The 24,909-nt window shown below is 38.0% G+C and overlaps 1 protein-coding gene across 2 annotated transcripts in view; it reads left to right on the top strand.

Moving 5' to 3' along the window:
* The window catches only part of LOC107047660 (glutamate receptor 1), a 261,472-nt gene that overhangs the window by 153,994 nt on the left and 82,569 nt on the right, over positions 1-24,909 (top strand). For both annotated transcript variants that reach the window (XM_015270463.1, XM_015270458.1), the window contains exon 2: positions 15,417-15,569. In XM_015270463.1, coding sequence (XP_015125949.1) covers positions 15,417-15,569 — 153 coding nt within the window. The remainder of the gene's footprint in view (positions 1-15,416; positions 15,570-24,909) is intronic.

Here is a 24,909-nt window from a genome sequence, read left to right as displayed (position 1 = left end):
TTCCCGCGATTCGTGCCAGCATTCTAATTTCCTTCAATTTCCCATCCTATCTCACCAGTTGGGTATCTCACAACACTAGATTCGTCATCGATATCATGCACCAATGAACGTCACATACTGGCCTGTTGGGTTTCGTGTCTATATCCGTCTGTGAGTAGATCAGATGGCTATGAGATTCTGTTGGGAGATTAAGTTCGAAATTGCATCTGGAAACCATCGAAATAACATTGGAACAATGACGCAATGTTAGACTATCAATACAAAATTTATGGATAATTGAGTATTTTTCAGAAATTTTTGGTATATTTCTTGGAAATTCGCATTATGTGAATGTTCCACTGGAATTTTAAGGAAGTCCGTCCTTGTAAGATCATAATTTGATGAAAAAATCAATCGTAACTGTAAATTTTAGTTCATTTATTCCATGAAAACTAATAAAAACCAAGAATGTACAGAAAAATGTATTCTGGAATTTTTAATTAATTGGAAATTCAAGTAAATTGCAGAATTATTGTCTTTCTGTTGCTAAGAAATTTCGGATTCTATTGAATTTTCAATTAAGTAAAAAATTTCATTTTTTTTTTGGAAAAGTTTTCTTTAGGAAAGTTGTTGCTCGAATTTTCCCGAAAATTGCAAAAATATTTAGGAAATTGACTGTTTTAGAAATAAGGAAATATACATAAATTCCAAGAAACTTTGTCGCTGTTAGGCATTTCAAGCCTCAATTCAATTCAATTCAATTATGTATGTCCTTGATGTTACAAAAGTTGTTCTTTGTTTTACATCTACACGTGCCTCCCTCCTCCTTCACCACAGAACTGAGTCCTCGCCTGCTCAGAATAGCAATAATAATTTTAAAAAAATTCAAATACTCTTAACAAAATTGCCTTGCGCCTCAACCTCAAGTAAGCAATAGCACAAAGGTAAGCAAATCTTGCCAGAAGCCAACCCAGACATCTACACCGTTTCACATTTCAAGTTTTTTCACATGAAATTTCAGAAGTAATTTTCTAACAATGTATTTTTCCCACCCACCAGTACCCAACTCAATTTTCTCACATGAATTCTCTTCATCAACCATAAAACAACTCAATAGTTTCTCAAAAATTCGCGGTGGGGAACGAAAGGGCGGAGCGTAAGTTTATCGAGCACCAGTTCAACAGACAGATATCCCCCCTGAAGAAAATTTCATACCACGTTCACTCACCCTCGAAATTTTCTTATTCCCAACTTTTTTCAACACCCAATTCCCGGATTAAAACTGCGCAAAAACCTCACCTCCCTCCATCGAATAATCGAGCACACTCACATCCCCCTTTTTTCACCTCTCGAAATGCCTCTGTGCCAGGATTCCCATCGCACCTCATCCCCGCAGCGTCTTTTGAGAAATTATTGAAACCCCACCTTTTCACGTTCCCTCCTTCATTCCATCGACTGCCACGTCGATTCGTCGCCAAACCACTCAAAGACTTTTTACTCACGCGCGCATTGCTCCCACTCCATCAAGACGTGCTCCTCGCCACCCGTATTAACATAATGCGGATTCAATATCCGTGGGTAAAAAGTTAATTCAAATCCCACTTCACCCCTCAGTGTCTGGGAATATTTAAAGAGATGAATCAGAATAATTCAAGTTATAAATTACCTCTGTTGAATTAAAGTAAAAGAGGAAATCTTTCTTCATTGAAATTCATCGGGATTACACCGAGAAAAATGTTGAAGAAAAATCAGCAAATAAGTTAAGTAATCGTGGAACGGAATCCATTCCTAGGTCTTTGTCAAACTATATCAAGGCAAAAATTGCGAGACGAATACACGGAGAAAAAAGTTGGAGAAAAATTACCGAACAAGTCAAGTGATTGTGGAGCAGGGATGGCCATATTCATCAATCATAATTATCGTTAAATTTTACAGTCGTCAATTAGTTAACATCACTCTTAAATTTTTAATTATTTAAATAATCATCAATTTAAATATTCAAATTCTGAATTATTTTATTAATCAATAATTTAGGTAGGAAGATTGACGAGTATTTGCTTAATCGAAAATCCCTTTTACGAAATTAGAATCATTTACTTAATAGTACATTTGCAGTTCCATATTATCAAATATTCAATTCATCATCAATCGGAAATTTAAATTACTAATATTATACTATACTGGTAAACTAGGATAAGTGCAATTTTTCGGAAATGCGTTTTTTTGTTAAATCGTTCCACAATAATTTGTGCAAGCGATTTCGCAAAAAAATCTTTTCGAAAAATTGCACTTATCCTAGTTTACCGATTCACGACAGATTTTGCTCCACGATTACCTTTCGTACTGTAAAATTCAGTACAATTACAATTGGATTTTTCATGTTAGATTATCACTGATATTTTAATGACATCTAGAATTTTCAAATTCATTGCGGAGATTGAACATCGCATCCAACTGAATTTTCAGTGAATTGAAAATTCAGGAAATTTGTAACTTGAATTGTCAAATTATTTAATAATTTTCATTATCACAATGTGGATTTCAAAATTGCGATTCACTGAATACTCCAGAATCAAACTGATTTTTCAGTAACAAAATCCTTGAAATTCCGGGGGAATGAGTAATTGTTAAAAATTCCAAGAATTTTTATTCGAAATTTCAGGAGTCATTTTCTAACAGTGCAGTAAAATTTGCCGCGATCGTCTCGATAATTTTCATTCCACATTCCTCTGTGTGTACCCGAACAAAAAAAAAGATCATAACAAATGTGATGAGACGGTGGACATCGAGAAATTAGAGAACAGAGAGTAGCCTCTGTTAGTTCTCCCAAAGAGAGATAAAAGGAAAAATTGTGTAAAAATTTGATCCAAAGTGGACCTTCATCTCCGTGTACTTGAACTACCGAAACGAATGAAAGACAAACGCTTGAAACAAATAAAACAGTGATCCAGAATCCCAGCAGCTCTCGATAAAACAACAGCTTCGTTAATCCTAATTCCATCACTTAGACTAAATAAACAACGCTCCGTATATTGACACGTAGGAAATAGTGTTCCACTTCGCCGTTTGAACACCATCCAGTGTTCATGCACAAGTCGAAAATAGCCGATTGGCCCGGTTCGTACATCAATGTAGAGTGTATATAACCCTCATCTATCCCACTCCCTCGTTACTCTTTGCCATTGCGAGAGATTGATGGCTTTATCCATCAAGAATGCAGTTAACTCCCACCTAACCCGAAACTCATCACTTTTCACCGACAAACCCCTTTCTGCAATATTTGTTTTTCATCAATTTTTTTTCATCTGAATGAAATTCAAAAAGTTGAACAAAAGGCTTCATTCTGATCGAATATTGTAATGTTTGTCACAGTGGATTATCTCTCTTATTATCTATTGTATATTCGTCCTCTCCCCGAGTCGAGGATTTGGTTCTGATTGGACGTACATAGGTCTTTCAAGATCTCTCCAGACCTAGATGGACCTGGTAAGTCCGAATCAGTTCTGCGACGTACTTTTCCAGAGACCATTCGAATCCTCAGTTCTTTTCGGTCCTGAGAAGCCCTCCTCGATGCTACCGAGAACGCGTGATTTTACGACCGGGTGAAGGGGAAGGCATGTATGCGGAGGGTTGAAATTTGTAGCCAACGAGGAGACAGGGTTGCAGAATATATTTTAGCCACCCTCATCTCCCCGTTTGCAGGCGGTGTTTAAATAAAAAATAGTGAACGTTGATTCTGTATTTATTGACCCCCTGATGCCAATGAAACCCTCGGAGGTGACAGAAATGGGGAAAAAAAAATTTTCAGTTTCACGTGGGTCAAGGGTGAAAGTCGATTTTCGCCAAAATTGAATTTTTTCGCCAAGTGAAAGTTGATTCTGTATTTTCTAACAATTCTGATGCCAATGAAACCCCCGAAGGCGCGACAAAAGTCGAAATAAAATTTTTTTTTTCACCCCGAGCCAAAGAGTCAGATTTTCTGTTTTTCCAGAGGAAAAGTCGACTTTCGCCAAAATCGAATTTTTTAGCTGGGTGAACGTTGATTCCAACTATTTGAGCGACGGGCTATTCAGAACTCTCAAAAGTATGTGAAAAAAGTGAAAACTGAAAAAGTTTTTTTTTTCAAATTTTCAAAGGGTCAGATTTTCGGTTTTTCCCGGGGAAGGTCGACTTTCGCCAAAATCGAATTTTTTAGCCGGGTGAACAGATCCGATCAATTAGCCCCTCATGTATAGATATTCCAAATTTTTATTTTTTTCCTCATTGAAGTAGTTTTGAAGAAAATTGCGAGCTAATAAAAAACATTTGCTAGTTAGTACTTTTTTTAAAATAAATTTTTGAAAAATCACCTCTGAAAAAAAAGGCGTTATCCCCTCTATTTCATTATTTCCAAAAAAATTTATCACCAATCGATAGAAAATTGTTTGAAGATTTTTGCGAGTCAAGAAAAAATCGTCAATGCAATCCTATTATTGTGTAAATTAACAATTCCAATTTCAACTGAAAACCAGAGTTGATGACCAGAGTTTGTAACAGAGATGTCAGATAAGATATGAATGTTTTTTTTGGCTCAAATGAAAGAGCGGCTCGAAAAATGGCGTGCAGAAGTCTTTAAAGATGACAAATGTCTCTAAAGATGATGTCTGTTTTCAATTGAAAAGCGGAATTGTGACAACATTGTCCAGTGGGGTCTAGGAGTCTCCCCTGGTTCAAAACCATCTTTAGAGGCCCTAGCACGCCATTTCTCGACCCGCTCTTTCATTTGAGCCCAAAAAAACATTCATATCTTGTCTGACATCGCTGCTACAAACTCGGGTCTACAACTCGGGCCTTCAATTGAAAGCCCGAGTTGAAGACCCGAGTTTGTAGCAAAGATGTCAGACAAGATATGAATGTTTTTTTGGGCTCAAATGAAAGAGCGGGTCGAGAAATGGCGTGCTAGGGCCTCTAAAGATGGTTTTGAACCAGGGGAGACTCCTAGACCCCAATGTTCTATACATACTCCTAGACCCCATTGTCCTCCTAGACAATGATGTCACAACTCTGCTTTTCAATTGAAAACAGATATCATCTTTAGAGACATTTGTCATGTTTAGAGGCTCTAGCACGTCATTTCTCGACCCGCTCTTTCATTTGAGCCCAAAAAAACATTCATATCTTGTCTGACATCGCTGCTACAAACTCGGGTCTACAACTCGGGCCTTCAATTGAAAGCCCGAGTTGAAGGCCCGAGTTTGTAGCAACGACGTCAGACAAGATATGAATGTTTTTTTGGGCTCAAATGAAAGAGCGGGTCGAGAAATGGCGTGCTAGGGCCTCTAAAGATGGTTTTGAACCAGGGGAGACTCCTAGACCCCAATGTTCTATACATACTCCTAGACCCCATTGTCCTCCTAGACAATGATGTCACAACTCTGCTTTTCAATTGAAAACAGATATCATCTTTAGAGACATTTGTCATGTTTAGAGGCTCTAGCACGTCATTTCTCGACCCGCTCTTTCATTTGAGCCCAAAAAAACATTCATATCTTGTCTGACATCGCTGCTACAAACTCGGGTCTACAACTCGGGCCTTCAATTGAAAGCCCGAGTTGAAGACCCGAGTTTGTAGCAAAGATGTCAGACAAGATATGAATGTTTTTTTGGGCTCAAATGAAAGAGCGGGTCGAGAAATGGCGTGCTAGGGCCTCTAAAGATGGTTTTGAACCAGGGGAGACTCCTAGACCCCAATGTTCTATACATACTCCTAGACCCCATTGTCCTCCTAGACAATGATGTCACAACTCTGCTTTTCAATTGAAAACAGATATCATCTTTAGAGACATTTGTCATGTTTAGAGGCTCTAGCACGTCATTTCTCGACCCGCTCTTTCATTTGAGCCCAAAAAAACATTCATATCTTGTCTGACATCGCTGCTACAAACTCGGGTCTACAACTCGGGCCTTCAATTGAAAGCCCGAGTTGAAGACCCGAGTTTGTAGCAAAGATGTCAGACAAGATATGAATGTTTTTTTGGGCTCAAATGAAAGAGCGGGTCGAGAAATGGCGTGCTAGGGCCTCTAAAGATGGTCTTGAGCCAGGGAAGACTCCTCCTCCACCCCAATGTTCCATACACACTCCTAGACCCCATTGCCCTACTAGACAATATTGTCACAACTCTGCTTTTCAATTGAAAACAGACATCATCTTTAGAGACATTTGTCATGTTTAGAGGCCCTAGCACGCCATTTCTCGATCCGCTCTTTCATTTGAGCCCAAAAAAACATTCGTATCTTGTCTGACATCTTTGCTACAAACTCGGGTCTTCAGTGAATTTCGATATAAGAAATTTTTTTTTATTTCATGGAAGATATTATCGTAAATCTTATGAGAGTGACATTGAATCTCACAATTCGAATTGACAGCCTACAGAATTATTATCAATAAAACTGTTTTAAATAGCAATTGTTAATAATTCAGTAGCGAAGTGGTACAACGGTTTAAGTCGACTCATCTCCCAGTCGAGTTTTCGAGGAATATTTCCGAATCTAAGGGAGATAGCGAAATTTTCGGAATTACATTAATTGTAGCTCTTAATCGGCTCTAAAAAAGGTTATATTAAAAATGTTGCCATCTCCCTTAGATTCCGAGATATTCATTGAAAACTGGTCAATGTTAACTTGTACCGTTTTACCACTTCGCTACTGAATTAAACTTCTTGAAAGATTAATAAATATTTCGTTTTGAAACGGAACAGAGGATTATCCAAATCATGATCGAGTAATACAAATGACGAAGAAGAACATCACTCCTGCAATTTCAAACAATTTTTAAGCATTTACAGAAATTCCTTCAAAGCCGTTGCGTAAAACGATTACTGGATTTCAGGGGTGAATTTCAATAAAAACTTCTCGCCTCGTAAAAAATACCCTGCAAAAAGCCCCATTCCGGTGAGACGAATGCCCGGCATTACCCAGCTGATGCCTTTGACGTTTGTCCCCTCGAAATTATGCTTTTACTTAATGAGCTGATGAAATCACCCCGTAAAGCCTACCCCACATTCAATGTTTATCTTGCGAGCGTTGACAGGTGGCGCGCCGCCGCGCGTCTATTGATTGGCGCCCCTCAGCGTCTCTCACCGTCGTTCAACATAAAACCGAGAGTCCTTTCCCTAGATGCAACGTCCACCACGGAATGCTCACCCTCCTGCGCTCTGACCACAAGTATCGCACAAAAAATTATCATAAGTATTTCCAGTATCACCCCCATTCTCTCTCATTTTTTATGGCCCCTACATCACTCTGAGGTCTCTATCACCTCACAAAAATTTAAATAGACCCATTCTTCATGTTTTATGGCATTAGGGTGTGTGAAGATTTACCCGTGGTTTATTGCACAATTTTTCTTTTCTCTAGGAGACGGAGGAGGTTTCTATTAACTCGTAGAGTACATACCATTCACAATATTTATAGCTTTCTCAAGAACACATACACTCTCAGCATTTTTTGCGCGAAATTTCTGGTACACTTCTTGGGAATTTTTATTAAGTGACAGGTCCATTAGAATGTCGAGGACATTCGTCATTGAAAATTTACAATTTGGTGAGATAATTGAAGAAAACGACATTTTTTCAATTATTTTTTTAAAATAAATCGAAATTAGAAAAATTCAGGTGAATAAATTATCGAAATTATAATCAATTTAGAATTCAAGTAAGTTGTGGAATTCTCGTCTCCCTGCTGTTAAAAAATTTAGAGTACCATTTAATTTTTGGTTAAGACGAAAATCTTATGATTTTTCCCCGCCGAATCGAATTTAATGTTACTCTCTTGAACTATCCGTGAAATTTTAATTTCTCCTTCACAATGTCCATGTTTTCAGTAATTTTTTCACAAATCGGAAGAATAATTTTATTATACCATTGTTCTGTAAATATGAATAGGAATCAGGAAATGTTAGGTGCTCACCTCTGGCGTTTGGATCCTGGGCAATTAGAGTGCAGTATTTGATGGATCCCGATTCGGTATCAAATGGAGAATTTTTTCCATCCAAATTTCGGCCAATGGAATTGCACCATGAGACGAAAACGATATGTCAGTTCCGACGAGGGACTCACTCGATCAGAAAATCTTTTGTTCTTCATATATATGTCAACATGAAAAATTACCAGTGGAATTATCAAAAATTATCAGTTGAATACCGTATTTACTATATAAAATAACAGTCGAATAGTGCAATTCTATCCGGAAGGGAGAATTATTCGGAAAGGAGATTGGGTTAATAATTAGTTGAAAACCATCTCGGTTGTACCACGGAACGAGGGCGGAGCACTAGTATTACTACTGAATATGTCCGTAAATTTTAAATTAATTGATCATTCAGCATAGCATTCAAGTAAAATCGCAAATTGTTAAATTCCTGGCACTCCAAAATCTGAAATTTCGTTGAATTTTCCATAGAATTTGAAATTTAGCGATCCCCTCCACTCACTCGAATTCAATGTCGCTTTTCTAAAAATTACTACTAAGCTGTGTCTGAAATTGCCATGTTTTTTCAATAGTGTGAAACACAAAAGAAAGATCGAAACGTATAAAAAAAATTTTCATGGAGTGTGAGCAGCAGGCGTAAGCGAGTTGAAAAAGATGTAAACCCCATTTCCCCTTTCCAAAGAGAATATATTTATCCTCAAAGGGCCCTTCCCCTATATTTAATACTTCTTTATCCCTCAGACCATCACCCCGTACGTTAAATGACCCTTGTACCTGATTATACACGATTAGCTCTTTTGATCAAAAGTTTTTTGTGCATTTGCTTAACCAGAGACGAGATGCACTCCAACGAAAAAACCGAATTGTGAGGTTGAAAAAAAATTGTTGGATAGGTCGGAGAAAAAGTGCAGAGTCCCGTTGTCCAAACGAGCCCCAGCCAACTTTGTTTCACTCTGTTTCACTTTGTTTCCGTGTTCTTGGATGTAACAAGCGCAGAGGGTTACTCTTTGTGTCGGTCCTCTTCACTCTGGCATTAGTCCGATCGACTATACACAATTTTTCCTTTTATTTTCCTTCGGGAGAACCAACAGAGACTCCTCTCTGCTCTCTAATTTCTCGATGCTCATCGACTCATCACATTTGTCATGATCTTTTTTTCTTTCTTTGAAAACAGGGAGAGAAGAATTAGAGAAAAATTATCCAAAAAAGTAAGGTAAGTAAGGCAGTCGTGAAGCGAAATTGTAATTAAATAGAAAATTTTTTGTCTAGTCGAGGATTTATTTGGAAGCGGCAAAGTGGAACGCATATCGACTCAAAATCCCAATATCAAGAATTAAAATGAATCAACGATTAAGAACTAAAGAGGATCAAAAACATTCTACTTTGCTCCATTCTCCGCTATAGTTGAACATTTCCGTTGAAATCGACACTATTGAAAATTTTTAGCGCAAATTTGTGCTTCACTTCGTGGAATTTTTATTCTAGAAATTCAAAAAATTTCGTCATTGAACTATGAAAGCTTGGGTTTTAGTTCAATTTTCCCATGAAAATTGATAAAAATCAGGAAAATTCAGGGCAATTGATTCTTGAATTTCCGATTAACTGAAAATTTGTATAATTTGGTGCTGAATATTCATGTTTTGAGTGAAAATTCAAACAAGTTCAGGAATTCTCTGCTTCCTGGGAACCAAAATCTTGAATTTAATTCAATTTTCAGTACACAAATTGAATTCCCGTAATTTTTTCCCTAACTCGAATTGAATGTCATTCTCTCGAAAATGACTATTGAATTATCCCTAAAAAATGTTGTTGAAATGAACAGAAAAGTTTATTCCCCTGAGACAATTTCACTACCAGAGTGCAACAATATCCCTTGCCGAGTCTGAATTCAACAATAATTGGATTTCCATCTCTAGGAAAATTGATTCCCTTCTATTTCTGCTCGAAAAAACTAATGACTCTCTAATGCCTCAATGGCCATCGTCTCATCACATTTGTCATGATCTTTTTTCCTCATTCCAAGTACCAATGTAAGTGTGTTTGAGCGATCACAGAGGGACAGCAATTAGTGATCAGTCGGCAGTGGAGAATCCCCTGAATGCCCGTCCACTCGGGTGAAATTTTACCCTGGGATGCACAATCGGTAGCCACTGAAAATACCAGAGTTTTCCATCTCATTCCTTCTACTCTCTGCGCTCTTCTCCCTTTTTTCACAATTTTTGTTCAACCATGTTGTTTTTTTTTCCTCTCCTCCATTCCAATTCGACTTGGTTCTTTCACGTTGAATTTTCCAACCACTCGATCCTCCATTTCACGAGCAGTAAAGATCGATGGATGAGTACGTGGGAGAAGTACCGAGAGAATGGCAAAAATAAAAGTTCGGGCTATGGTTTTTTGAAAATCGCTAAAAATGGGCTGGGGGCATTGAGGGCGAGTGCATCGCTTGACGTATAAGAGTCCAGATCCGAAGGAATTATCGGTGATGGACAATGGATGGTGAATGGCTGAAATGTTGCATTTCGAGTTGAAATGAAATGTTGGAAAAAATTTACCGACCAGGTCAGGAAAAAACCTGCTATACTTTTGCTCTGTCCACTATATTTTTTCAAATCCTTTGATTGGAGTGCTGGATCAATGTTTGCATTGGCTTCTATAAATTCCACGCTTGCAATGTGGTATATAGAAGCGTTAATACTGTTGATGGATAACCAGGGCCAACGGAAATTGTGATGGCCTTAAAGGGGGATGTATGGAAAATGTATTTTCCATAGAGAGAGATTGGGGAGGGTAAATGACATCCTGATGAATCCTAATTATATCTCAATCAAAAATTATCCCGAAATTCTTTTGAATATAGTTCTAATCGCCTAGAATAGTGTTTTATTTCGATCGAAAACACGTCATGCCAAAAAATTTAATTATAATCGATTAACGAATCTCCAAAAACAACTTTAATACTGTCAATGGATCACCAGGGCCACGTCAGGCTTCGTAACAGAAAGGCGGTGGAATTTCAAGTTTCTCCGAAAATTCCAGTAGTCTCATTTTTTCAACGACAGGAAGACGGAACTTCCACGATTTGTATGAATTTTCAAGTGAAAATGAATAGGGTAGGATGGGGCAAAACGGCCCCCCTTCAATCGTCAATATTTTCCGATTCAATAATCCGATTGGGATGAGTTAGAGCTCGTTTTGAAGAATGAAAAATTATCTTCAAAATGAAGTTGAAACTGGAAATTTTCACAATGTCATTCACAAGTTATTGACAATTGAAAGGGGGCCGTTTTGCCCCACCCTCCCCTATTCACTGTCAAATTCCCTAAAATTTTGAGGGAATTCCTTTAAAATTCTTAGAATTCCCGAAATTTTTGAAGGAGTTCCCTGAAAATTCAGATGAATCTTGAACTCAAGAAGAGATTTCTCTAAATTTTCGTGATTTTTATTAGTTTTCCCTGAAGAATTAAACTGAAATTTACAGTTCCCACGCTTTTTCCCATGAAATAATGAATTTTCATGACAAAATTCTTTGAAATTTCAGTGGAAATGTTGCGTGTTAGAAATTTCCAATACTCTTACCGGAAAATTTAGTGAAAATTTTTTAATAGTGTAGACAAAAGTTAACACTGTTGTTGACCAATTGGAAATTGTCATAATTTTGCACGGGGATGTATGAAAAATACGTTTAACGAAGCTATTGGAGTATGAATTCCATATTAATTAATTCTTATTTTACCATACCCTCACAATTATCATTAAATTTATTTGAAAATGATCCCATTGATGTTAAACCAGTGTTGTATTTCAATTGAAATAAATTCATGCCGGAATATTCCATAAGCCATTGATGAAATTTCAAAGTTAACTTCAGACTATTAACTATCACACAGTGGAATTGAATTACCCAAATTATACATATCACGTTAACATTGTTTTGAAAACATAATTGTTTTCAAAATCTGCTTCTGCAGTAATATTTAATATCAATCAACTGCATCAATAATTTATTGTCTTCAGACATTTAAAAAATAACCAAAAGAGAACAATCAATTCATCAATCTCTGCAATGTTGCATTTCATACCAAAAAGAAATGTTAACAACATTTTAACGAGCAATTTAAAAAAAAAATCTGCGAGATTCTTTTCCCTCTTCAATATAACTTTTTAATCCACTGATTAAAGTGCTGGGGCAATGTTTGTGTTGGCTTTTAAAAATTCTGTGCTGACAGTATGGTATATGAAAAAGTTAACATTGCTGATGGATCACCGGGGCCAATGGAAACTGTGATGATTTTGAATGAGAATTTATGGAAAATATATTCGACGGAGGCGGGAGAGAACGGGCACCATATCTCCCGCATCTTGTTCGCTAATGGAAGTGCCCTGTGGATGTTTATTTTCGCTGAGTACATGTAAATACAAGCTGCATCATACGTGGAAATTGAATAAAAAATGTGGTTTTATGGAATCAAAAAGGAGACAGCGTTCGTGAATCACGCAATCTGCTATTCTGAAGTTAAACTTCGCTAATTAAAGTACTCTCAGTATTTACTTTATCCCAAAAACCCTCGAGATTAAAAGCTAATGTGGAATTCCAGAGAATGCAAATGCTTCCAAATCTCCAGTAGAGTTCAGGGGAAAAACTCACCCTTATGACTTTCCCGATTTCCAACAAATATGGATCCATTGAATTCGAAAAAAATAACGTCGATTAAACTACGGCGAACAAAAAACTTGTGAACGAGGCCAGTGGAAAAAGCCCCTCTAAAATAAACGAATAGAGAACTGACTCGATTCCCAGAGAAACGAATTCGGATAGTTTGTGTGACAGCGAGTACGTTCGGTTACACCGGAAGAGTCTCTCCTCCCATCGAAATCGAAACCGAATATAACGAAGTAGAGTGAGAGTGGACACACATATAGCCGGTGGAACTAATGCTGGTGAGTAACAGTTGGATCAAACCCAGAGGTGCACCTTACAATCGAGCTTTCGATGGCCGTGTAATTGCGTTTCGCTGTGAATCTGCAATGGAGATTATATGTTTGGATGACGTGGATTCTCGCCAAAAGCCAATACGAGATGTTTCAGCGATTGCTGAATGAGAGAAAATCGGGGTGAATCGATATTGGGGAATATGTCTAATTATTGTAACAGTCTATGTGACAAAAGTATTTTTTTGTATTCCTAATAAACCTTATTACCTGATAAATTGGTAATTACATTGTTCGAAGGAAATTAAAGTTTTACGGACAGTCTATTAGTAATTTTCATGAGACAATCAATTAGACAAAAATTCTCCATTTTAATATTCAATATTCAATATACAGTTATGCCGAAAATTGAATTAATTGAAAATTCAAGAACATATTTATCTGAATTTCAATTTTGAAGAATATGACGTCTGATTGTTGTGCCGGCCAATATTCTACGTCGTGCACTGTTAAAATTTTGTTGAAATTTCATGGATGATATTATGGTAAATCTCATTTGAGTGACATCGAATCGGAATTAGGGATAAAATGGTTATGAAAGTCCAAGTTTTAAGTAGAATTCACGGAAAACCATGAGTTTTCAGTAGGAGTGAGATGGAAATTTCACAACATGATTGAATTTTCAGTGGAACATGAATATTCAGAAACAAAATGACATAAATTTTCCATTTTTCCCTGAATTTTCACTGAATAATTTAACTGAAAAATCAAGTATTTTATTGATATTCAGATTATTTGAACAGAAAATCAATGGAATATTATATCCGTCAGTTAAAAAAACCTTCGCGAATAACTCTCGATTGAATAAAGTAATTCAACAAATTGATTGAGCCTTAAATACCAGAATCTATATTAAGAATATCAATGGCACGCAATCAAATGGTTTAAGCGCGAAGAACAAAGATTGTCTTTGTGTCTGAGTTCTCTGAAGCCTGAAAGCCATTGGACATCCCCACCCCCTTCTGCCCGCCTGTTATTTCCGTTCCACATGATGATCGTGAAATATTGAATAACCGAGTCGAAAGCACTCCCTTTGAACCTTCAAACGTGAGAGAATATCGGGTAGATACGACGAGACGAACAGAAAGGATGTTGCGGAGGGTGGGTGGGAGGGGAATAGGAGGATACGATCGTACCAGACGGGGCATCTCTCGTACACTATCTCTTGTCGGGCTACTCGCCGCTTCATTAGAGAATATCAGCTTACATTGTCATTCCTCCCCCGCGTCCCCGCCCTTTCTCCCACCCTCTCACTACTTCGACTAACTATATCCCCTGGAATTCCATTTTCGAGGCGAATGGGAAATTGTACCTGAGTAAAATCGATAGATGCTTCGTAATTTAATCCCAAACATTCAGTGGATAATAATTGGAGGGAGTTTTTGCGTGTTTGGAGTGGTTCGGGGAAATTAATCACAATGGGTTTTGGTGTATCGAGTTTTGGTAGTAATTGTTGGAATGAGAACGGCGGATGGAGAATTTTTATGCACTGTTGGAAAATAAATGAAATTTCAGGGACAGTTGACTACTAATTTTTAGGACAGTGACACTGAATGTAATTTAGGGAGAAAAAATCATAACATTTCAGGTTTCAATGAAAATTCAGTAAAATTCCTGAATTTTAAGGAGCATAAAGACGAGAATTTCTGAAATTATTTGAATTTCCAATCTAATATAAATATTCAGTGCCAAATTACATTGAATTTTCAGTGAAATCTGAATTTTATGATTTTCCCTGTTAAATCGCATTCAGTGCCACTGTCCAGAAAATTCAAGAATATATTAACTGGAATTTTCTGGTTTTCTATGTATTTCCAGAGAAAAATCAAACCGAAATTTACAGTTCTCTTTGACTTTTCCGCGAATTCTGAATTGTCAGTGGCGAAATTCTTCGAAATTTCAGTGATAATTAAATTTAATAAAAAATTCCAAAAAGTTTACCGAAAATTAAATTGAAATGGGATAAATCTGTTAAATTACTTTTGAATATATTTTTCCTCACCATTTTCTCAAATTTAATTATTAAACATATTTTTAGTATTTTACCTGGCGAAAATAAAACGTCATCTTTTGACAAAAACCATTGCATAATTGATAAAGAATTTAATATAAAGTGAATTTTCTCTTCGTCATTTGTTTGAATAGCTGAACGTTTGATTCCATTTCCACTGATGAATCTATCGGTCCCCAATGAGTTTAGATTAAATCCACACATGTCGTCTTTGATCGCGGGATACACAAATCAAAATGCAACATAATTCTAAATGCAGTGGGATTAACTCGCGCGGTTCGATCGATTGGCTGAAAGCCCCACCCCCACAGCTCACTATTAATGTCAAAGGGATGACTATCACTGCTACTCAGATGATTGCTCCAGCCTCTAGTCTCCGATGATTATCATTTTACGTTGCAGTGATATGCAGCCACTAATCAGTGATCAGGTACAATCCGTCCTTACGATGATAATGTTTGTGTTTCAGGGGCGATGTTCGAGCAAGGAACGGAAGAAGTGCAGTCGGCTTTTAAGTACGCCATTGCAGTGCACAATCAGAACAATGTGTCGAGGAAATTTGACCTTCAGGCTTGGGTGGATGTTATCAACACCGCGGATGCTTTCAAGCTGTCACGACTGAGTGAGTACTTGATATAATTTTAGTCAATTCCTTGAATTTTTCACGCTGTTAAGAATTTTGACTGGAATCACGATTGTTTAAGGGAAGGCTACTATGAGTTTTAAAAGTCGCGGGCTATTAAAGTGAGATTTCTCATGCATTGCAGATCAATTATATATGTCTAAAAACGAATAATTAGTGCAGAAAAATCAATTGTTTGTTGTTCGTTTGCCCCGCAGACGCTGAGAATGTTAAAAATAGTCCAGGGTCTCCATTTTTTGAGCTGCAAAATTTTTAGAAAAATGTGTTCAATAACAATTGTGAAATTTTTTTTTTGAAATTCGACTCCCACACAGCTAATTTTGTTTTGTCTAATATCAAAATTCGCAACATTCATGTTCTTAAAATATTTAAAATATATTCTCGATTCTTTCAGAAACATTTTTCGGGCTATCTTACATGGATGGTGAAATTTTTTATGAAAAAAAATGATGAAATTATCTGTGTAGGAGTTGAATTTCACAGACTAATTCGTAATTGTTATTACACACAGTTTTTTAAAAAATTCGAAAAAAACCTCTGTAGCTCAAAAATTGAAGGCCCTGGACTATTTTGAACATATTAAGCGTCTGCGGGGCAAACGACCAATAAACAATGAATGTTTTTGCACTAATTATTCGTTTTTAGACATTTATAATCGATCTTCAATGTCTGAGAAATCTCATCCGATAGTAGCCTTCTTTTAACTCTAAATTTATGATATGATACGATATGATATGATATATCATAATTCAAATAATAATTACTCAATTAAAATGCGTGATAATTCATCCGAAAAATCAATCAAACAATCGCAGAGTGCGTTAATCTCACAGTCCCGTCATTTCACTCAAATCAAATTAAGTTCCACTACAAAGTGGATTAATCCGACAGACAGTTGAAACTTCAAGTATCCTCAATTAATTACCCGACAGCTCCAATCGAAAATGGTACAATTGGAGTTGCAACAATGGGGCGAGCGTCAAGCAGAGATGCCATTTTTTCAAAATGATATCCGATAAATCTCCAAGCGGCTCGAAGCCACTTTTCCCCGTCATTTTTTCCTACTATTGAAAAAAAGGGAGTAGAACCTAGGAAAAAAAGAAATTATCAGTCCCCTCTCCCTATGTGAATGCCCGTGTGAATCGCACAATGGCCATTTTCGTCACTCGGCCCGATAAACGGCGCTTACTCGGGCTCTGTCGAGAGGGGGTAAAGAGAGTTTACCGCGGCACTTGAATAATCGGTGCTCCAAGGAGGGTAAATGAGACGCTCGGTGCTCCAAGGAGGGTAAATCTCACTTACCCATCCTAGGAGCGATAAAGTGGGCGTCACCATGTGCCCTGACGTTCCCCCCACTTGGGCATGCGCTCTGCGTTCGGGTAAACGTATAGTCGGATGAGCTGTACAGCGCCTCTAGCGGCCTTCTCTACAACTTAACCCACTAGTGGTAGCCATGTTGTTGTGTGTCATTGAGAAGATTTATCATTAGAAAAAAGTCACTCTCCGAGTTTTTGTTCAATTTAAAGTTGATATTTTTGTTCAAAAAACAACAATTTCTAAAATATCAGTATTTATAACGTCGACTTCTGTTCTTAATAAAAGAAGAAAAATTGAACAGCTGAGTATCTTCTTTTATCTTTGATATCTGTTCTTATTTTCTATTTTTTATGCAATTTTCTTTTCACAGGTCCAAAATTACCGTCATCAACCTACTGTTTTTGGATATTTTGGCGGACTTTACTAGTTATTTATTTTCGCATCAACTGATATTGATTTTATTTCGATTTATTTTTTTCTATTGCTTTTATTTTTTTCTTCAGTGGGGGGGGGCTTCGCCCCCCCCCAACCCCCCCCACCAGGGGGACTTCGTCCCCCTGGACCCCCTCCCGCGCCCACACCCGCGTCGGGCCTTCGTGACGAAAAATAGTATATGCCATTCGGGCGATAGCGTTGGTTTGTGAGTCGTGTGGAGTTTGCAACACTCGGCATGGCAAGCGTCCGACTCGGATCGCCTTCGGCGATCCTCGTCTCCTGCTTGCCACGCCTCTTGCTGCAACTCCACACTCCTCACAAACCGCCGCTTATCGCCCTCATGACATAATGTACTATTTTACTGAGCCATTCCGTCTGTATGCGGGGGAATAAAAGAGGAAGAGATGAGGTTGAGGTGAGCAGGAGCCGGTGAAGAGGGAGTGGAGTTGGATCCCGTGTCCCACAGGACCATTGTCGTCGTAGATGCCTTTCACCCACTATTTTCGAAACAAAAACCGAGACATCGTGCATCCAACCACCCCGATTGGTTCGCCGTCGTCGCTATCCACCACTACCTCAGTCATGTGTCTGCACCATTGCGTTGTATTCCACTAGGACAGAAGGGGCTGCGGCGGGGGATGGGTGGGAGTGCCCGTGAAATGACACTTCTACCTGTTAGCTTGTGATAAAATCGTAGGACGAGGAGAGGGGCTGGAGTCAATTTTCTGCAACACCCAGGGCGTTACGGTGAAATACCCAAGTGACTATTGGGCTAGCCGCGAAAAGCCTTTCAAACCATCTCATCCTTTGTCCGCAGTACTGCGCGGTGGTAACTCTTTTATAGGGTTTTATAGTACTACCGTGTGTCGTCTGATGGTACAAAATGAGGGATCGAAGGTGCGACCTGTCAATTTGACGAATTGTTTTTGTCGATGGGAATTTTTTTCATTTGCGGTTTTATTTGGATTTTTACAGATTTATTTTTTGAGGATATTTCCAGGGAGGAGTTCCGTGGAAAGAAGCAGGAATGTAACGTAAAAATTACGCCGTCAAATGTAATTTTAGAGCGTAACATCGCACGGAGAAAAAGTACGAAAAAAATTCAGGTCGCTAATAATTTTTCCGAGTCTGCAAATTGAGACTCGTTTATGGCATTAGCACGTGATTTTTTCTAGAAAGTTTCTGTCAGTGTTTGAAAAAAAAACGGTAACTTGGCAGTGTTTTTCATGGGATTTGTATTAATGGGAAAATAATCACGGAATTCAGAGTTTTAGGGAGAATTCAAGTTTAATTAATAAGTTTTAAGTAGAAATAAGACCCGAATTTCCCAACTCCCTTGAATTTCTCATTGGACATGAATATGCGGAATTAAAAGGATCTGAATTTTCAATTTTAATGTAATTGAATGAAAATCTACAGCTTCTGTTGATTTTCATATTGAGTTAACGAAGAAAGAATGAAATACAGAATTTCCCAATGAGTTTTCTTGAAATTTCAGTAGAAATGGTATTTGTTAAAAATTTCTGGGCTTTTACATGAATTATTTTCTGAGAAGAAGAAGTTGTTACACAATATTGTATACTGGCTCTTGAATATTGCCCACTAGCTCCTTATTTGTTCTCGAAATCGTGTCAAGTTTTGCAGGAAAAATCCCTCATTTAAGCGCTTGGCATTTTGTAACCTGCAAAATTTGACAATCTTATTTTTTCGCAGGGAAGCTTGAGGCGAATACCAGATAATTTCGAAGCTCGAGGGGAAGTACTGATTATTTGAACGAAAATTTTAAGCGCAATGTGGAAAATTCTAAAACGAGCAAAATGGAAAGCTGTGAATATTAATGAAAGATTCAACTTTTCATACTTTTTCTGTATAAAAATTACAAAATATCACTCCTTCAGTTAAAATAACGTATCAACTCAATAAAATTACCGGAATCAAAAGAAAATATTAATCTCTTGTCCCACAGTTTCTCCTGAATGCCCGTAAAAATGTCTAAAAAAGCATTTCACCGGGAAATGATTTCTTTGTTCATTCCATTTCTCACGTTATGTTCGGTGATAAAAATTTTCCCGAGTGTAAACAAAGATTTTCTCCCAGTTTGTATAAACCTAAACTCCATCTCCCGGTAACTTGACTTAACCGCGTTTGTCTTAGCCTCCGGTGCACTTACGAAATTAGACATCTTTCTCGTCACCCATTTTCCCCTTTTTCTCATCCCCACACCAATTCTCACCCTCATTCATCCTATTCTCTGGCCTAGCCCAGTCTCCTCTCACGGGTTTTGATGGTAGAAAAATCGTTTCGAAATCCTTCAAGCCCTTTATGTACTTTGTCACAAGGTAAAAGAAACGGTTGAGTGTAAGTTTCAGAGATGAAATCCAACTCTCGAGTTTGATAGCTCCTAATACCAGGGTGTTGACCAATCTCTGGAAAGGGGATCTCACTCGTGGGTTTTACCTTTCAACAACGACCGAGTGATACGTATCTCCGAGAATGGGAAACATTTGAGATAAAATCGTGAAACGTAAAAATCAAAATTTACTACAAACTTGTTTGTGAAAAGGATTTTCCACTTTTCTCGTTCCACTGTGTACGCTACGACAATGACCAACTTGATTTGCCAATTAATTTTTCAAGACCAAGTTTTTCCACTCGTCAGAGCATGTAATCTGATTGTGACTCTCAAGAAGCATGCAACTTGTCAAGATTAATTAATAGAAATCGGAATATTCAAACGGTGAAAAAATACAGGAAAAATTAGTGCGCTAAAATTAAAAAATCAATTTACGGTTTCGAATTCGTAAATTTCGATGATTTGTCCATGTTTTACGTTTACTTATCCGCAATTCATGACGAAGGAAAAAAAGTGTAAACTACGATATTTTTTTTGTAAATCATGCATAAATAAATCATAAAAAAGTGCTAGAATAAAAGTAAAATTTAATTTGGCACGAGTAAAAATTCGGTTACGATAAATCAAATTTTAAAATTGTTTCGGTATGGTCCTCGATTACTACACGGAGAAAAATTTTCTAGAAAAATTCACGTGCCAAGTACCATAAACGAGTCCGGATACTTAGAGAAATGATGTTGTGGTACTAGAAAAAGTCTCTTGCGGGGTCAAAAAACTAATGGTGCCCCCAATAATTTATCCGGTGTCTCGTAATCTTGTTGATGGAGATTGGAATGAAGGGACTAATCCGTGAAATTAGAAATTAGAAATTTCATGATTTTGTCTACCCTAAATGGAACCAATGTCGCTCTTTTGAAAATCACTACCAAACTCTTCATGAAATTTCAAAGTTATTCGTCCAAGGGATTTTTCCAATTTCTTCGTTCCACTGTGAACGAAAATACAATGAGCCAGTTGATTTGCGAATGAATTTTTCAAGACCAAGTTTTTCTCACTCGTCAGAGCAAGCAATCTGATTTTGACTCTTAAGAAGTACGCAACTTTTCAAGGATGATCAAGGCAGAGGGAATGAGAGCCCCTGAATTGGATGAGATGAAAAAAAAAGAGTCAAGACTTTGCTCACGTCAAGGGACATGGTGAAATCTAATTCCCAAGTTTCTATCCCATTCCTCTTCGTTCTCCCCTCTTGTTAACCTCCCTTGAAGCCAATGGAGGACACAAGCGAATCACCGAGTGCACTCGACGAGACCGGATGACACGCGCGACACCCGTTTACAATCATAATGGACGAAGAGGCATAAACTTGGAGAGGTGTGGGGAGCTTTGAACGGCATTTTAACTGAAGAACCGTCCGTTTCCCTTGAGAAATGACAATCGGAAATGACGCGTCACCGAATGCCAAGATATTTCATCTTTCATAGCCACTCCATTCCGTATGAAACTACCGGCATTTTAATGCTCTGTCTGGGCTAAAATATGTCTGCATCGCTTGAGAAATAGAATGGATTATTCAAATTATTCTCTGAATATTTTTCAACATTTTCGTCGACATTTCGATGCTTTTAATGGACATTCAATTTAGCGCAATTTCATTTACTGGCGTGGACACAGTCAAAAAATTCGCGGTGTTCAAGTGTAGACTGAGAAATAAATTACAATATCTGACATTTATTTACTTGAGAGAAATAATTTCCCTTCACTCCCTTAATTCTCTCAGGCCTACTTCAAATATTCTTGCACTTGAGTATGATTTTGTCGCAAATGAAATCACTTGAATCGCGTAGAAGAACCGTCAATCTTGAAGGATTTATTGTTTTCATGATTTTTTATGCACTTCCAATGTTTCGATAGGTAATATATTCATGACGCGACGTGGAACGATAATGATAAATAAGAACTGAGATTTAAGCCATTGAAAATAATTTACTGCTCTCAAGTAAATATGGCACTGTTAGAAATCTCAATATTGTGGATTTGAATTTAATTTTCAAATAAAAATGTTCATAAAATTTCTCACTCATCTTGAAAATTCAAGAAAATTGGGTTTTTATGTTAAACGATCATTGATATTTGAATGAAAGCTTGAATTTTTAAACTCATTGCAAAAATTTAACGTCAGATGCAATTGAATTGTTAATTGATTGAGAATTCACAAAAGTTGTTGCTTTATATTTTCTAATTTGCAACATTTTCTAGTGTCGTAAGGACTTGGCAATTGAGAATTACTTGAATATTCAAGAAATTAACTGATTCGTCAATGACAAAATGGACAGAAATTTTACGTAACTTTGTCGTTGTTGAAAAATTCAAGCTTTTTTATTTGAAATTTCAAGAGTAATTTTCTAACAGTGGGTATACATATTGGGAAATTTTGCTCTCAGTGTATGATGTGCGGAGCGAAATATATTGGTGTCAAAATCAACCAATTTTGGAAGAATAATTTTAAAAACATATATATGTATTTGTAATATGTGATTTCCAGCAGAATAAGCTGTTTGAAACCCTGAGATGAGAAAAAAATTAGTACAAGATAAGAGACCCCACATCCCCTTTTCATTCGCGAAAAGTATTCTCACTCATTTTTCAATATCCCGAAAAAATTTATCGCACTGATCTCCCTCCTCCAGTAGTCGGGAAAAATATTATTTTCCCAGGGACGACACTGGGATATCCCTCCGAAGTCTCGCGGGGCTCACTGCCTTACCCATCTCTATATACCGCAGCGAGATGGTTATAAACACGGGGCCTTGAGGGACCCGGTCTGCTCGTAAGAATTTCCGATGAAATAACGCGCCGTGACGGGTTGAGAGGGCCAACACGTAAATATCACGGGAATACCTTCGCATAAATCCTCGGGATATCGAATATGTTCATTTTCTCCGTCGTCCAGGAAATTCTCTTTCACTCCTTCAAATCAATACAAAATATTTTTCCATTAGCAGTGGGAACCTGACGGTTAAAATACATCCGAGGAATCTGGAAAATAATACCAACACATTTAAATTTTCAATCCAAACATGAATATTCAGGATTAAATACTGTTAGAAAGTTTTTGAAATTTCATGGAAGATATTATAGTAAATCTCATAAGTGATATTGAATCGGATTTAGGAAAAAAATGGTTATACAATTTCAAGTTTTAAGTAGAATGCATGGGAATTCATGAGTTTTCAGTGGCAGTGAGATAGAAATTTCACAACTTGATTGAATTTTCAGTAGAACATGAATATTCAGAAACCAAATGACATGAATTTTCAATCTTTCCCTGAATTTTCCAGATTTTTTATGAATTTTATGCAATGCAGGGTAAATTTTAGTTTCAGTACAAATTACCCTCACGTCCAGTAAATTTTTCCTGGCCAACGGAGAAAAATTACTGCAATACTGATTTCAGTACTATTCCCTCTGAAAAAGTGCAGAAAATCGACTTGAAATAGTCACTAATATCTTTCCAACTTTTTCTCCATGTAAACCGTGATAAAAATCTCCAACAAGTGTACGAAATTAGCGCCAAAAATGCAATAACTCTAATAAAAATGCCACCACTAACGATCACTGAATCCCCCGCATAATTTCCAATCCCAATCCCCCGAATATTCGATCGTATCCGCCCGAAACCAGTGAAAATTCGACCGAAAATCCCACCCGCAGCCAATCTATTTCAGTATTCAAAACGCACAGCAGCTACGTTATCTCCGTGTGGATCTACCACGCTGAAATTGTTGGTACGTCCGAACGTGTGGGATGTGCATTCGCCGAATGAACTCGAAGGAGGCAGTAAATTTTACGTACAACACTTTACGCCTCGTCTTTGAATTCCCCCAACTCCGCCCGAGCCATCAGCCACAAGATTCATCGACAATGCACGACATAAACTCCGGCCTCAATCCACTGCCCTTAGCGCCCCTCAAACTGACCACGTAACCCCGCACTTTCAAAATACAAAATCCCCACGTCAACACACGTACACGCACCAGCTCTCCAATCCTCTCGTATCATGTGAGAATTGCACGTTACTCTAGAACGTCGTTATCACGTGAATAATTCTGAGATACATCATAGTACGCCTGACTACGCCAGTTGTATCCCCAGAGTTTACTCCATCCTCACCACCCACCACCCCTCCAACTATCTACCCCGTTAACTGTGATAAACGTACAAGCATCCCTGGACAATGTCGCCCCCGGCCCTCCCATCCCTCCCAAAATGATGAGAAATTATTGTTTAGTTTTGAAGATAAATTATCACACCGCATAAACGGCGAATGCATTAACGTTCAAATAATTTACATAACCAGTTTGAATAATTCTTCGAGTTCTGAGGTGACGAATGACTGTTTCACCAGTCCCTAATTCCGCGGAACTATTGGAATTAGTGGTTAGTCCTGAGGGGGGAAAGGATGGGGGCATTTCTCCATGTGAAATTTGGGTGAGGTCCAAACAGTTGGATACCACCGGAATCATTTCCCCGCACCGAAGGCTCACGACGAATGAGCCCGATGCCGCCCCTTCCTCCCCCGTTATGTTAGCAGAACAGAGACACACGTATTACTAAAACCAGTACACATTATAGTACTTAGTAAGGCTGCACTAATTGTATTAATGCTCGTTGGTTTGCTCGGAGAAATCGAGGGGTGTATTCCTCTTGTCCCGTTCTTGCACTCAGGGCTTGTTATAATCTGTGGCGCCAGCCTTCTCAGTCCATACCCCTCCCCTTGCCGTCGAGCCGCGGCATCGAGCGAATCTATTATACGCCCTTCTGCTGGGTACAGGGGTATATTCCAACTGCAGTGCCATTAGAAACGTGCCGAAGGCAATTATACTGGATCTGGCAAGAAGAGCATCCCCCACTTCAGTGATTCGCGGGCTTTTTTCCCTCATTTTTGTTTCTATCTTCTCCCGATTTTTCCTTTTATTTCACTTCCTTATTTCACTCAACTCTGCCATTTCCCAGCAGAGACTTCGATCTCTGATTCTGACTTGAAGAAGGGTCGCAGGGAATTACTGACGGTGAGCGAACGAATGCCAGAGGAGAGCGGAGTTGCAAACGGGGATTCAATTTACAAACCCCCGTTACTCCTCCGTCTTCCAGTCGCTCCTCTCTGATTCCCAATTCAAATCCTCACCCATTCTCCTCCACCAACACCCCCCCCCC

This window comes from Diachasma alloeum, unplaced genomic scaffold (assembly GCF_001412515.2).
Source record: "Diachasma alloeum isolate Michigan unplaced genomic scaffold, Dall2.0 Dall_scaffold_00183, whole genome shotgun sequence".
NCBI classification, from domain to species: Eukaryota; Metazoa; Arthropoda; class Insecta; order Hymenoptera; family Braconidae; genus Diachasma; species Diachasma alloeum.
The sequence above is the reverse complement of the archived record's forward strand: the minus strand, read 5'-3'. Positions and strand labels throughout refer to the sequence as shown.